Source organism: Neomonachus schauinslandi, chromosome 6 (assembly GCF_002201575.2).
Source record: "Neomonachus schauinslandi chromosome 6, ASM220157v2, whole genome shotgun sequence".
Classification (NCBI taxonomy): Eukaryota; Metazoa; Chordata; class Mammalia; order Carnivora; family Phocidae; genus Neomonachus; species Neomonachus schauinslandi.
This window is the reverse complement of record NC_058408.1, coordinates 80,939,363-80,955,097: the sequence shown is the minus strand read 5'-3', so window position 1 is coordinate 80,955,097 and position 15,735 is coordinate 80,939,363. Positions and strand designations below refer to the sequence as shown.

Here is a 15,735-nt window from a genome sequence, read left to right as displayed (position 1 = left end):
ACTTCCATAAAACATTCTTCAGCTAAACTTAAAAATGGGACTCACTGACATCCACATCTTGGATGAATCTTCAGGGAATCGGGCTGAGTGAAAAAAGCCAACCCCAAAAGGTACATGCTTATGGGATTTCATTTATAGAACATTTTTGAAATGGAGAACAGTTTATTGGTTGGCAGGGCTTAAGGACTGGAGTAGGGATAGGAGTTGGAGTCGGAGGGAAGGGTAAAAAGAAGGTAAGTGTGGTTTTAAAAGGGCAAGAGGAGGGGCACCTAGGTGGCTCAGTCAGTTGAGCTTCTGACTCTTGGTTTCGGCTCAAGTCATGATCTCAGGGTTGTGAGACTGAGCCCTGTGATGGGCTCTGTGCTCAGTGGAGAGTCTGAGATTCTCTCTCTCCCTTTTCCTTTGCCCCTCACCACTCCCTCTCTAAAAAAACTAACTTTCTTAAGGGCAAGAAGAAGGATCCTTGTGGTGATGAAATTGTTCAGTATCTTGACTATGGTGGTGGATACACAAACCTAAACGTGTGATAAAAGTGAACAGAATACATACAGACACAAGTGAGACTAGAGGGAAGCTGAATAAGATCAGCAGAGTACATCAATGTCAATGACCTGGTGATAATATTGCACTGTATGTATGCAAAATGGTACTGTTGGGGGAAACCAGACACAGTGTAGGTGGCATTTTTTTTTTTTGGTATTATTTCTTACAACTTAATGGAACTTACAATTATCTCAATTAAAATTAAAATTTAAAAACAAAAATGGGACCTATGTTGTTAAAGATCATTTGTATGATCCATTGGAGGAATTTATGCAAAGATGATCAGAAAATGGAAACCAGAACTTCCCAGTTGTTACTTTCTCATGCTTTTCCCCTAGGAATGCAAATGTGTTCCCAAACTCCCTACACCATAAAGAGTCAGAGGTATATTATCTTTAAAGAACAAAGGATCGTTAACAACAATTTTGGCTCTAGAATTCCAGATGCTTTACTATCCTAGTTACTAAGATCCTGTCACTAACTCTATTGAATTTCATTCCATTTCTCTAGCTTACTATTTATAAAACTTCAAATTCTAAGTAATTGCAGGGGGTGGGGGCAGTAGAAACACCAACTGACAATTTTTTAGGTTTTAAAAATATTTTATCCAGTGATTGCTCTTTCTTACAAATTTTTCTTAAATTGTTGCTTTTTAGTAAACTACCATATTTTGGGGTTTTTAAATATATTTTAATTGTGGTAGAGGCTGGGGTAAGGTATACAAAATTATCATGTTTATTTCTAACTCTTAAAGACAACTACTAAGACAAAAACCTGCATATCACCAAAATTTTTAAAAACAGAAATAGAGGGGTGCCTGGGTGCCTCACTGGTTGAGCATCTGACTCTTGGTTTCAGCTCAGCTCATGATCTCAGGGTCTTGGGATGGAGCCTCAGCCTGTCCCTTCAGGCTCCCTGCTCAGCAAGGAACCTGCTTCTCTCCCCCTCCCTACCCCACCTCTTTCTAAAATAAATAATCTTTAAAAATAATAGAATACGGCTATTATCTTTCAAGTCCCTTTCTAATTATAGCCATCTCCCTCCCCTGGAGGTAGAATTATTTTTGTTAATTTCTTTACTTTTCCTTCTAATTTCATCACAAATGATATATCCCTAAACAATATAGAGGGTTTGTTTTTGAACCTTAATATTAATAGCATCTATTGTGTGAACTATATTGTGATATACTTCTTTTGCTAATATTTTGACAGCTGCCCACCATAATGAGTTTTATGCTCATTTTACCCTGCTATAAATGTTGCATTATATGAAAATATCACAATGTATTTGTTCTATTGTTGACCTGAAAGGTAGGCAAAATAATGCCCCCCCAAAGATATCCATGCCCTAATTCCTGAAGCCCGTGAATGTTACTGTACACAGCAAAAGTGACTCTGCAGATGTGATTAAGGATCTTGAGATGGTAAGATTATACTGGATTATTTAAGTGGACTCAATACTAAGATCCTTGTAAGAGGAAGACAAGTGTCAGAGTCAGACTGGAAGATGCTACATTACTGGCTTTTAAGACAGGGGAAGAGGACATATGCCAGGAACAAAGCAGCCTCTAGAAGCTTGGAAAAGGGAAGGAATGATTCTCCCCTAGAGCCTCCAGAAGAAATGCAGCCTTGTTGATACCTTGGTTTTATCCCTGTAAAACCCATTTGCAGACTCCTGGCCTACATACAGCATTATGTGATCATAAATTTGTTTTAAGCCACTAAATTTGTGGCAATTTGTTACAGCAGCAAGAGGAAACTAATGCAATCCGTACTTCGGTTGTTTCCAGATTAAGTTAAAGAATAATGCTACACAAATGTATTTTTCATTATCTCCCTATATATATATGTGTGTAAGAGTTTCTCCACCTTATATGCTTACAAGTGGAATTACTATAGCTCATTTTCAAAATAGGTATATCAATTTATAATCCTACCAACAGCAGACAGAAGTTACTGCTAAATCCTATCCTTAACAATATTTGATATTTTTTAAATTTTTGCCAATCTAGTAAGCATGAAAGGGTATCTGATTTTTGTACTAATGAAGTATAATGTTTTATGTTCTATAAGACATTTGTATTTCTTCTTGTGTGAAATACCTTTTTTTCATTTTTCTACTGGGTTGTCTTTTTCATATTAACATGCAGGAATCGATACTTGTTCCCTATTCTAGTACATTCTTCTGGAACTCCAACCAGACATATTATATTAGACCATGTCTCTTAAGCTCTCTTTAAATTTACTATCCCATTATTTCTCTGAGCTTCATTCTGAATAATTCATTTGCTTTTATTTTCCATTCATTTATTGATTCACTCATTCATTCATTCATTCATTCAACATATTTGAGGATCTACCTAATATAAGCCTTGCACTGTTCTAACTGCTGGGAGTGCAGAAGTAGTAGAAAGAAAGAAAGAAAGAAAAAAAAAAAAACAGACAAAAATCTCTGCCCTCCATGAGCTTACATTCTCATAGGAAAGAAAAAAAAAAAAAAAAAAGAATGAGCCAAGTACAGAGTCTGTCAGATGGTAATAAAGTAATAGGAAAACCAGGGAATGCAGACAGGCATTGCAGGACTGAGCTGCTACTATTTTTAAAAGGAGAGTTACAAAAGGTCTCGTGAAATTTTGGCAATACTTGAAGGAGGAAAAGGAACAAGCCGCACAATTTGGGAGAGTGAGGGGAAAGCACTCCAGGCTTTGGGAACACAAAATATAAATGCCCTGAGGCAGTCAGCTGGCCCAAAGTTTCTGAGGAACAATGAGGACTCCGTAGTAGGTGAAAAGGAAAAATAGGCGACCATTATAAGACTTTGGCTTTAACGGAACTTGGGGTTTTCTCACATCAACCAATTCTCCAACTCTCCAACACCAACTGGGTGCCCAATTCAGTTCTGATACCATCTGGAGTTAGAGCAGACCTCACAAATTAAGGGCTCAGTCACAAAGACTGTCCCCACTTTAGACATCAGTCCAAAGTTCCAAGCCACCTGTACTTGTGACTGACCAGCTATAAATTGGGGGTTCCCACGACTATCTTCTCAAGTTCAGTAATTTGCAATGGCTTACAGAACCAGGCAAACACTTGTTTTCTGGTGTATTGTAAAGGACACAACTCAGGAAGTGCCAAATAGGATAGATAGGGGCATAGGGCAAGGTATTGGGGGGTGCAAGTATAGACCTTCCCTGCCTCCGAGCCCCCCTCCCAGCAAGGGTCTGTATTCACCCACCTGGAAACTCATCAATCTTGTTTTAAGAGCTTTTATAGAGCTCAATCTCTAGCACCCCTCTCCCCATCCCAGTGGTCATGGGTGGGGTTGAAAGAGGAGAAACAAGCAAAGGATACCAGAAAGACCTGAAAGACAAGACAAAAATCAGAAAAGTACATCCTGGAAGCCCAAAGAAAAAAGTATTTCAAGGAGAGTAAGTGATGAACTGTGGGGAAAAAATGTTGTCTACAGATAAAGCTAAGGTTTAAAAACTATTGGCTTTAACGACAAGGAAGACATTAGTGACCTTGACAAGAGCAGTTTCTGAGGAGTGGTAGGGGCAAAAGTCTGACTGGAGTAGGCTGAAGAGAGGACCAGAATGGAAGGAATAAGGATAATTCATTTGAGGAGTTTCTCTATAGAGGAGGACAGAAAAATGGAGCGGAGCCAGGAAGAGATGGGCGGATCAAGAGAGAACTGTAAACTAGAATTAACACTATGTTTTAGGATGACAGTACCAGTCCATCAGACAAGGAAAAATTAATGATCCAGGAGAGAAAGGGAAGATTTGCTTGAGCCATGTCCTTGACAGAAGGAATGGGACCTAATATACAAGAGAGAGGGATTAGCCTTTGATAAGAGTTCACAGTTCATCTACGGTAATCCTTTGGAAGTCATGATGTGTGCGTACAGAGACTAATAGGTAAACACATGGATTACACTGATTACTCCAATTTTGTTAGTGAAGTACGAAGCTAAGAAAAAGGAAAGTGTTGGAAAATTAAGTAGAAAAAGACATAAAATGGTTGCCTGATTCATAATCATTTCTTCTGCTGGATGTAATCAGCTATCTAATCCATCCATTGAGTTTTTAATTTCAGCTCTAGAAATCCCATCACATTATGTTTTAATTTTTTTTTTAATCATTCTTTAAAATCTCTTGTTCCCTTTCCATACTTTCAGGTCAAGGTCTCTGTCTCTGCCAGCCACCCCTTTGTATTTAAATTCACTATGTTTAATGTGTTTAAATTAGCTCCGATATTTTCAGAATCTAAGGTCATCACAGGTTTTTTTCCATAGTCTATATTTCTAGTACCTCATTCATGGTGCCTAGTGTTTGGTGATTTTTGACTATTAGCTGCTTATTCTCCTCGGCACTAGATCTTCAAGAGTTCTTTAGGGCCTGGGTTGAAAATAAATTCCTCCAGAGGGGATGGATATTCGCTCTTACCAGTAAACTGGGGGCATACCCACCTAGGTCTGCTACAAAATAAATTTTCCACTTGAAGCTTTTCCTAGCATAGGTGGCATGAATTTGGCCTGCAAACCTTTGTAAGAGCTGGCTCATGGTTATAGATTCTCAAGGGAGTCTTTTCCCCCTTCCCTAGCAAGTTTTTTACTTTTCCCTTATTCCTGGTAGGGCTCATTTCTCATACTGAGGATGTAGCTCTTTGGAGTTCAAGCTTTATGATGGGGTCTCCTTTTAGTTTTCTCTCTTTGGGCACACACTGAGCCTTTATTTCTTGTCCATACCACACCAAGGAGCTATTACAGCAGAAAGTCAAGATCTTCAGGGTTGGGGGAAAATCCTCCGGGTAATGGACTGGAACAACACTATTTGAGTCTCAAGATCAGCTTTCCATTGGGAACAGGGGGACTCTATGTATTCTCTGATTTCATGCCACCTCAGATGCATTTAGAAAGACTTAAAAATACATCTGACTAAAATTACTTCTTTATAGGAAGATTAACTTGTCATACCACTTATATTCACTATGTCTTTCCTTTGTAGTGCTTCCCAGACTACAAAGCACATTTGCATTTAATTTATAAGAAAACGGGGTATGAAGGGTGCCTGGGTCGCTCAGTTGGTTAAACATCTGACTTTGGCTCAGGTCATGATCTCTGGTTCCTGGGATCAAGCCCCAAGTTGTTCTCCCTCTGCTCCCCACCTCCCCCCCCCCGCCCCCCACCGGCTCATGCTCTGTCTCACATAAAATCTTAAAAAAAAAAAAAAAGAAAGAAAGAAAAAGGGGTTTGAGATATACAAATGCCTATCATTTTATGTGCTCAAAAATAACTTTATGCTTTCATTCCAAGGAGACATATTCAATATATTCCTCTCCTTAAATGATTTCTTATAAATGGACGTATTTAAAAAAAAAAATCTAATTATTCCCTTTATGCTTTACTGGGCTTTCCCCCCCCCTCCCAATTTAGTATAGATAAGAGAAGTGAAAGAACTATCTTATTTCCACTTTATTTTCCTGGGTCTCCCTCTGCTTTATTTTAATACCCTAAAGAAGCAAGCATGCTGAGATGTACTGTACAGAAGAAAAGGGGGCCTACTAGGGCTCCAGTTTAATCTTGTGCACTTAAGAAGTGATATTAGTCATGTAAGCTTTTTGAACTTCAGTTACCTATATAGGCGCACTTCTGGGAGACAGATCCAATAAAATGAGATAATATATATTTAAACATGTTGGAATTAAAATACTATCTATAATATGCTCCAACACTATATTAGAAAATACCACTGGAAACAAAAACCAAATGTATCCATTTTTGAGGACTGTTTGGCACAACGCTACTTTGAATATGCACAAATCTTTAATTTTGGAACTATATGTATTCATTTGGACATGATAAAATGACATATATTCTTTGGGATAAAAGAAAAGTACACATGCAATTATAAAACAGTAACACATGTAATTAGTAGATGAAAAAACCTGAAGTGAAGTTTCCAGATTGATGACAAAGTATACAGTTAATATAGGCTATAAAAAGAAAAAATGAGAAAAATCTCCTTTTAGAAAAATATCTAAATGTATATTCCACCCAAACACTATCACCCAACCAGTAGCTAGAAAACAATTTGCTAAAGACAATTTGGAAAATTTACTTTTTAGAAGATTTCCAGATTTCCACTATTTCAGTGTTTTCTAAGCAGGGTTGAAAAGGTAGTTCAGAGGATAACTGCATTACAGTTACTTACAAACAAGGTCTGTTTAAAATTGCTGATCCCTGGGTCGCATCCAGATCCACTAAATCAGAACATGTGGCAGTGGGGCCGGAGAATCTGCATTTTTAACATGCTCACCAACACCGAAACCAAGTCTGCCCCCCTTTTTTTTTTTAACCAAATCATTCATTTAAAAAAATATTCACACAAATAGGATATTCAGGTTTCTGGGATTTAGTGCACAACACTGTAACGCCATGAAAAAAAGTATGTGAATAAAGTCAGAAAAACATGTTTACACGGTTACACTCATAGCTTCAGTTTTTCTCAGCAATGAGCATTAATTGCTTCAAATGACATCTCCCCTCATTATCCAGCCACCTGAGACACCTCTCTCTCTCTCTCAGCAGTTCTGCCACTTTGTAGCAGGTGCAGACAAGGCATAGCAGCACCTGGCAGGCTATTCAAATTCTTCGTAGAAAGAAGCAAACGGGGCTCGCAAGGCAAAGGCTCTGGTTTCCAAAACCCTCGATTTCCAGCGTAGTGAGAACACTTCGGTAATAAAGGTTTCACAAAGGCAGCCCCTAAATTCTAACTTACTCTCCAGCCATCACCTCATTACTGATAGGCCTTGTAAGGACAGACACAGCCCCCCCACCAGTTTCTTACTTGGGCTCACCTGGAGATGCCACCTAGCAGACACGGCACAAGTTGGGTAAAAAATACAGCAGTCCCAAGCAAGGAAAGATGCTAGAGCAAGGGTAGAAGCCGAGGGGCTCTCTAGTCCAAAAGTTCAAGGAAGTTAAGTCTTGTCCCCCTCCCTACCCACTCCACTTTTGCGGGGCGCGGGGACCCACCTCCTCTCCCTCCCCGTTGAAGGGGAGGGCTTCACCCTTTCTACCGCGCGTTCTCCTCCCCAAACAGCTGATGACGTTTTCATTCCCATCTCATCTCCCGCCACACTCCCAGCCGCTTAAAAAATCAGAAAGAAAAGCGAAAACACCTCAGGGGACCGTCACCATCTTCCTCTTTTTACTGCCATCGCCCCACGAGCGTCGCCATCCCCGCACACACCGCAAGCGGTTCGCAGACATTTCCTGGACGTGACGGTTCGGGTTCCAGCCCCCAGCCCTTTCCGCTCGCCAGAAGCCCCTCGGGGTCCGGCCCCAGCCCTCCCCGCGCCCCGGCCGCGGCCCGTTCGCCGCTACCGCTGGCGTTCGGCCGGGCGTCCCCGCCCCGCCATCACTCGGGCTCACCTGGGCCTCGACGACGCTCGGGAGGAAGCTCAGGGTGACCAGCAGCTGCACTGCGGCCGCCGCCCCCTGCCCGGCGCCGGCCCGCCGGGCCCCCCGGCTCATGCTGACCTCTCCCCCCACCGCGGCCGGCCGGGCCCCTCGGGGCCGGGGAACGGCGGGAGGCCCGGGTGACGACCCAAGCGGACGGTTCCCGGCGGCTGAGAGACTCCAGGGTCAGAGGTCTGCACGCCCGTCCGGAGGCGGGGCCCACTCTCCCCAGCTCCCGGCAGCTGCGAGTGAGGCTGGAGAGCCGAGCGCCCCCACTTCATCCCCTAGGCGGCCCCGCCCCTGGCTTCCCCTTCGCCCCGGCCACGCCCCCTCCGAGCGCGGCGCCTTGTGGGAGTTGTGGTCCCCGCGCGGCCGTGAGCCGGCCTCCTGCCGGAAGACGGGGCCGGCGGCCGGGAGAACCCGGGAACTACAGCAGCCGAGGCCGCTCCGCCTCCCCCGGGGGCCTCGGGCTCCACGGCGGCCAATGAAGCAGGACCACGCGGGCCTCCAAAACAAGAGGAGGTGCGTGTGGGGCTCCCTCCCCTCGGCGGGCCGCCGAGCCGCGCCCCCTCCCGGGACAGTTGCTCCTGGAAACCGGGCGGGGGGTTATCCCTGTATGGTGGTTCCCTGACGCCGCCCAGCCGGGAGGCTCCAGGATGCGCCCGGAACCTAGGCAAATTAGGAACGGGCGCTGCGGGATCTTCGGCTTCCGAGCCAGAGCGCTTTCTTTGTCTCATTCAGTGTTCTGTAGCCTCAGATCTACCGCAACTGCCTTATTAAGCCACCTGCGACCTGGACAGGTGGCTCGGGCTCCTCTTTCATTTCATACCCGCAGCCGTGGATGTCATCCTCTTCCTCGTCCCATTCCCACTCCTCTGTTGAGGCAAACATGATGCACGTTGAAGAATGGGAACAAACGCAAAAGTTTATAATAATGTATAGGAATGGGGATAAACACACAGAAGCTCCTGGAGTGATACAGACTGGCTTCAGCTCCCACCTCTAAAACATCCTAGATTATTACGTGGCTCCAAACTTACTGAAGTTACTTAACCTCTGTGAGTCTCAATTTGTTCATCTGTAAGTGTATAACACCCACCTGAAACACTGTTTTAGGATTACATAAGATTATATACATAAAAGGCTTAGTATGGTGCCTAGCACAAAGGAAGTGTTCAATCAATGATAGCTGTTATTTATAGTAATAGCCTTGATTTCTAGAAAACTAGCAATACATCAGCTTACATATATGCAGTGTGTATTAGATTCCCATTGCTTCTATAACAAATTACCATAAATTTAGTGGCTTTAAACAAAACAAATTTATTATCTTAGAGGTCTGAAGTTCTGAAGATCAGAAGTCCAAATTAGATCAGCAGGGCTGCATCTCCTAAGGACTTTAGAGGACAATATGTTTCCTTGCTTTTCCCAGCTTCTAGAAGCCACCTGCATTCCTTAGCTCATAACTGTGCACCACACTGTCACATCTTCACTCCCTCGGCTTCCATTGTCACATGCCTTCTCTTGCTGACCCTAACTCTACTGTCTCCCTCTCATAAAGACCCCTGTGATTACATAGGGCCCACCCAGATAATCCAGGATGATCTCCCCACCTCAAAATTCTTTCTTTAATAATTTTTCTGGAGACAGAGCTTGTTTATTGGGTACGTGGGTGGGTGCCAGTCCCCAAAATTCTTAATCACATGGTGTTGCCATATAGGGTAACACACTCACAGGTTTGGGGGATTAGGATGTACACATTTTGGGGGGACATTAATCAGCCAACACTAGTGTGTTATACCTTTCTGAGCATTTTCATAATTTGAGGTGACCATGCAAAATGAAAATGCGGGGTCCTGGTTCAAAAGATGGTAAGAATTTCAAGACAGTGACAGCAGAGCATTCAACCAGGTGCAAGGCCCTTCTGAGCACAGAGGCCCGTGTGACTGCACAGGCAGCATGCCCAGAAGCCAGCCACATCAGTCCTCTTCCTCTTCAGCAGCTTAAAAACAGAACAAATTTTTGCTTGACTCTTTCAGCTACTTTTCTTTCTTTTTTTTAAAGATTTTATTTATTTATTTGACAGAGAAAGAGAGAGCACAAATAGGCAGAGTGGCAGGCAGAGGGAGAGGGAGAGGCAGGCTCTCTGCTGAGCAGGAAGCCAGACGTGGGGCTCGATCCCAGGACCCCAGGATCATGACCTGAGCCGAAGGCAGCCGCTTAACCAACTGAGCCACCCAGGCGCCCCGACTCTTTCAGCTACTTTTCTACATTTCCTCTTCTTTTCTTTGCCAAACCTCTATTTTCTATTCTCCCATTCCCTTCTGTCCCTCATATAAATGTGTTCTGTCCCCATCCTTCTGCTAAAGCTTTTCTCTTGTCAGATCCAGTGGAGTGGTTTTTCTTTTTAAGATTCCTCATCTCTGCACTGCGTTTGATTTTTATTGGTAACACATACTTTGTGGGATTACGTTATTTAAAAATCCTGGGAATTTTTTGTCATTTTTTTAAAAAAAAGACTAGATTATAAATTTTCTTCTTATAAAATCTCAGGTCCTTTAGTGGACCTTTCATCTCAGGTCTTTTAGTGCTTGTGAAATCAAGGGCAGCAACCACGGTCTGTAGTTAGAGCCCTTCTAGATTTGTCCCTGCAGCACAATTTGAGTGGTCAGTCAACGGAAGGAGGAAAGGGGTCACTCCAGCGCAGGGGTCCAATAGCTATTGTCTTCCTGGTTACCTAACCCAGGAAGTAACAGCAACAACAATACCCCCATTCGTTTCCAGCTCAGATGCCTGACACAAAACTTCTGGGGACAAATGGGTTTTTTCCTGGCAAGTGAAATTAGAAATTGTCGGCGTTTTGCCTGAGATGCATTCCTAATGACGTCTGCTGAGATCTGTCTTACTGTTAATTGTTATGGGTGTTAGGAGGGGCGTTGTTCCTTTGTGAACAGACTGCTCCTTTTGTTCTCTCCCCTGGCCTCTTTGTGGACCTTTGCTTTTCCGAAAATCAACTGCACTGAAACCAGCGTTGTGCAAAGTACCAGTGATGTCACCCCTGCTTCCCGCACAGTTCCACAAAGATGCTCAGTTTGAACCTTTCCACCTCTAACGCTGTGGCTGGAAGTTGTAACAGAGGAAGGGAAGTGCTGACGCTAATCCTCATTGGTTGAAAGCCACAAAAACCAGCTCCTGCTAAACTTTTTAAGAAAGAATAGCAAATGACAAAAATGTAGAAGCACTTACAGTACCAAGAAAGATTCCGCTGCTCACTCCTCCAGAAAGGCAAGTTCATCAGGACAGCGTTCAGAGACGCTAAGCAGAGTCTTTTCCAGGGCACTGCCATTGGACCCATCAATGCCAATTGCTTTTAGTCCTTTGTCCTTCCTACCAAAATTCAAATTCCTTCCAGAATTTAGCTTGGAGGAAGGGAGCAAGCCCCTTGGCTGAGAACCCTACAAGTCTACAGGGAATGAGCAAGAGGTTACACAAATCAACAGTGAGTGCTGCTACCTTCAATTCTTAATAGAAAGGGAAGCGGGGGGGCACCTGGGTGGCTTGGCTCTTGATTTTGACTCAGATAGTGATCTCGGGGTCATGGGATGGTAATTCCACTAGGGCTCTATTTCCCGTGATTATTAATGGAGCCAAACAGTATCAGCCTATGTGTGTGGAGGACGACCTGTGTGCTTCAGGTTTTAAATGAATAGTGTCAAAATGTGCTTAAGGTTAATCTTACTCGTACTTGAAATGTACACACACTGACAACACGCACAAAACCAAATTTATATTTGTTGCAGAATCTCTCCATTTAGCTCTCAAATACAAATGATTCCCCATCTCTCTCTATCCCTTTGTTTCCCCTCCCCTCCTTTGTCCGCGCCTTACCTCTCTCTTCTCTGAGAGGGTGGCCTAATTATCTCATCCCGGTAATCTAGAGTGAGTCTTCCAGAGTCCTATTGCTGTTCCTACCCATGACATTCATTTAGCACCAACAATCTGCTATTCTGTATTAGGAGTTAGCTTTTGCTGTGTGTATGCATATTCTACACATCTAGATAGTAAAGTTTCAGAAGACTCTGTCTTCTCATACTATATTCTCTTTAGTGGCTATCTCTGTTCCCATGAACAGTAGTTGATAAATATTTGTTGATTGGTTAATATTTCTTACAATCTCAATTTCTCTTAGAAGACATCTGTCTCAGAACCAATCCTGGATGGGGTACCCCTGAACGTTTCCAGGGGACAGCTGGGAAATAGCATCATTGGACTGGAACATTCCTGGAGAAGGCAGTAAGATGAAACCGACAGCCTTTCATTAAAGGCAAGGGATTCCAGTTTCTTAAACAGAGGTGTTTTGGGGGCACTATCAAAAAGACTGAGGACAGTAACAGACTTGTCAGAGGATCGGTTGAAACCAATTACTGGAAATTCATTACTTCAAGCATTGAAGGTTTATTCTCTCAAACACTATTTGAAATGTCTATACCCAAGTTTCTTGAAGCAATGGCATGAGAATGGTCTTGAGCAGATTACTATAATGCTTAAGAGACTTTGCACTGACTCTTTAGGTTTCCAAGATAACATCAAATGTATTGTGTTTCTTTGGTGATTTTTTGGCTTGGTGAACTTGCAACTTCTAGTGAAGGAAATCGTTGATGCATGGTTCCAAATAAAAGTCAAGGTAATGGGGTGGAAATTTAATAACATCAGTAATTTTCACTCCTGATAGCAAGCTGAATTGTGATTAATGAACCAGCTGAGTAGAGGCAATCTGTTGTGTTTAAACAAGTGTATTTGCAGATAGTCCTGGCGTGTTAACAACCTGCCATGGCAATTTTTTTAGAAGTGGATTTCCACCTGTAACTTAGTTAATAGAGGGAATTTTGGCTTGGTGATAGGATTTCTTGAATTTTACTGAGAACATCTCTTCCCCTGTTCTTTTGACAAGGGATAGGGATTAAAAGTAATTAAAATGAAAGAACTTGGCTGGCCTCTGGCTTGCTATTAGTTACCTACCTAAAGCATTCACTGTTTTTCTTTAATATTTGCTCAGCTGTGACATGCTCAAGTATTTTCACTTAACAGCATTAAAGCTGATAAACTGGAGCAAGTTAGAATTATTTCCATTTCTAAAGGAGTTTACGGCAGAGATGTATTCAGTTTGCATAAAACCCTCTTTTACATAACAAATATATAGCATTATGCTAGAAGTTAACATATAATGTGATCAGAGGGGAAATCTATTAAATGTGATAACTGGGAAAACTAGAATCATTATTTTGCCAATTTCACTCTCCCACCTAATGTCTATAATGCAAAAGACTTCACAAAATCCCAAGGTTCTGTGTCACTTGCCTGCACATTGGGACTGTCTGACTTTGGTCCAGCTACCACTCCAGTCCACTCTGCATAGGATCCAGGGCACAACACATGAGGGCGAACACTGCGAATGTTCTTAGGATGTGAGGATGAACATTACAGGAAGTAGAGAGGGACAAGGTCATGGCGACGGTGAGGGCAGGTAGGGAAAGGCAGAGAAGGTCATAGGAGGTCATCAGTGGCTGCTGGAGGTGTTTCTGTGTTGGCCCTGACTGAGTTCTTCTCTCCTGTCAATGTGTTCCCATGCAGTCATTGGAACCTCAAGAAGTTTCATTTTTTTCCAAAGTCAGGTGCTTTTTCCCGAGTTCAGTCTCATGTGGATATTGAGTTGCTTCATCCTTGCTTTGTGCTGCTGGTTCTTTTCCAAGGTTCATATTCACACTTCCTCCCCCACTGCCGCCCTGCTGGCTCCTCATCCCCATTCCCTCTCGCCCTAGAGTCTGGTTTTGATTGTGTCTGCTCCCTACCTCCTGTGCCTCAGCCCCTCTCACTCGCCGACATCTTGATTCAGATTTGGATTCCATGTGGCCTTAACAGAGTCACATACTTGCTGGCTTCCATTTTGTATTATTTTCCTTCTTCTGTTTAGGGACTTCTGATATTCCCTCATAGATACACAGACTTCAAGGATCGTCTCCTTCTACTTGAGCAGGATGTCCATCTTGCATTTGGAATCTTACATAAAATCCTGTGCTCTTCTCTGAAAAAAAAAAAGAGGAGCATAGCCTATACTCTGTAAGGCATGGTAAGTGCCTCTTACCTGATACATCTTAGGGTCGGAATCCCAGTGGGATTCTCATTGTTTGACACTGTCCACAATCACCCACAGGAGCAGGATGAGCCACCATACTAAACTACATCCTTGGGACTCCTCTAGTCCCCCAAGAATGAAATGGGTCATTTATGCCTCCCCTTTCTTCCATGATCCCAGGGATTCACTATTTTGCTATATAATGAAATCAACTGGGACACCTGGGTGGCTCAGTCAGTTAAGCGTCCAACTCTTGATTTCAGCTCAGGTCCTGATCTCAGGGTCCTGGGATGGAGCCCCACATTGGGCTCTGAGTTCATCATGGAATCTGCGTGGGATTCTCTCTCCCTCTCCCTCTGCCCCCACCCTAAATAAATAAATAAATAAATAAATCTTTAAAAAAAATAAAATCAACTACAATTTCTTAGAAAATACTACCAATTTTTTACCAGGCTGCAATTGCCACTGGGTTATAAAACAATTAGAAAACACAGAGAAGATATTCAGTTATTTTAAAGATACCTTTACAATTATGTGAGACAATCTCTCCCCCAATTTTCAGGTTCTGTTTTTAAAATGTCTTAAAATCTCATGCTCCTACGGGGCACCTGGGTGGCTCAGTTGGTTAAGCGACTGCCTTCGGCTCAGGTCATGATCCTGGAGTCCCGGGATCGAGTCCCGTGTTGGGCTCCCTGCTCAGCAGGGAGTCTGCTTCTCCCTCTGACCCTCTCATGCTCTCTCTCTCTCTATCTCATTCTCTCTCTCAAATAAATAAGTAAAATCTTTAAAAAAAAAAATCTCATGCTCCTAGTCTGTGGTGCTTTTTTCAGACATCCCTGGGTTTATCATACCACTAAATTAGAGTGATTCTCGTTGTACAAAATTATTTATCAAAGAAGTCCTCATATCAAAAGCCTTCATCATGCTATTTTAATTGTCATGTATAAAAATTTACTAATTTATCAAGAATGCTCTAAGATTTTTAATGACAGAACACTTTGGAAATTAGAAGTCCCGTGTCTTCAAAAACCTATGTTTATATCTGAAAGCTTTGTGAAATTATTTTTTAATAGAGTAGTTTTAGGCTCACAGCACAATGGAGTGGAAAATACAGTTCCATATACCCCTCCCACCAACCTACACGCCCTCCCAAATTATCAACATTCCCCATCAGAATGGTACATTTGTTACAATCAGTGAACCAACACTGATTGGGTGATTAACACCCAATGCCCATAGTTTATATTAGAGTTTATTTTTTTTGTGTGTTACACATTCTATGAGTTTTGACAAATGTGTAATGACATGCATCCACCCTTGTCGTATCAGATGGCATAGTTTCACTGCCTTAAAAATCCCATGCTCCACCTATTCGTTCCTCTCTCCTCAGTGAAATCATTTTTTTAATAAACTTTCCTGCCCCGAGGTTCATGTCACAAATGCAAAAATCCGTATCAGTCGGAATAAATTCTAACCGCGTAGAAAAACAAAGCAAAACATCAAATTCATTAACATGAAATGATTTCTCTTCACTCTGTATGATGTGATTTCAAGAGGGAAAAAAAAAAAAGATGTGTAGTGGTGTCCAGTTATCTTAC

The 15,735-nt window shown here is 42.5% G+C and overlaps 1 protein-coding gene across 2 annotated transcripts in view; it reads right to left on the bottom strand.

The window, feature by feature from the left end:
- The window catches only part of ERO1B (endoplasmic reticulum oxidoreductase 1 beta), a 59,638-nt gene extending 51,347 nt beyond the window's left edge, over window positions 1-8,291 (bottom strand). For both annotated transcript variants that reach the window (XM_044916461.1, XM_021696089.1), the window contains exon 1: window positions 7,978-8,291. In XM_044916461.1, the coding sequence (XP_044772396.1) occupies window positions 7,978-8,079 (102 nt within the window). In that variant the 5' untranslated portion in view covers window positions 8,080-8,291. The remainder of the gene's footprint in view (window positions 1-7,977) is intronic.
- Between the last annotated feature and the right edge of the window lie 7,444 nt (window positions 8,292-15,735).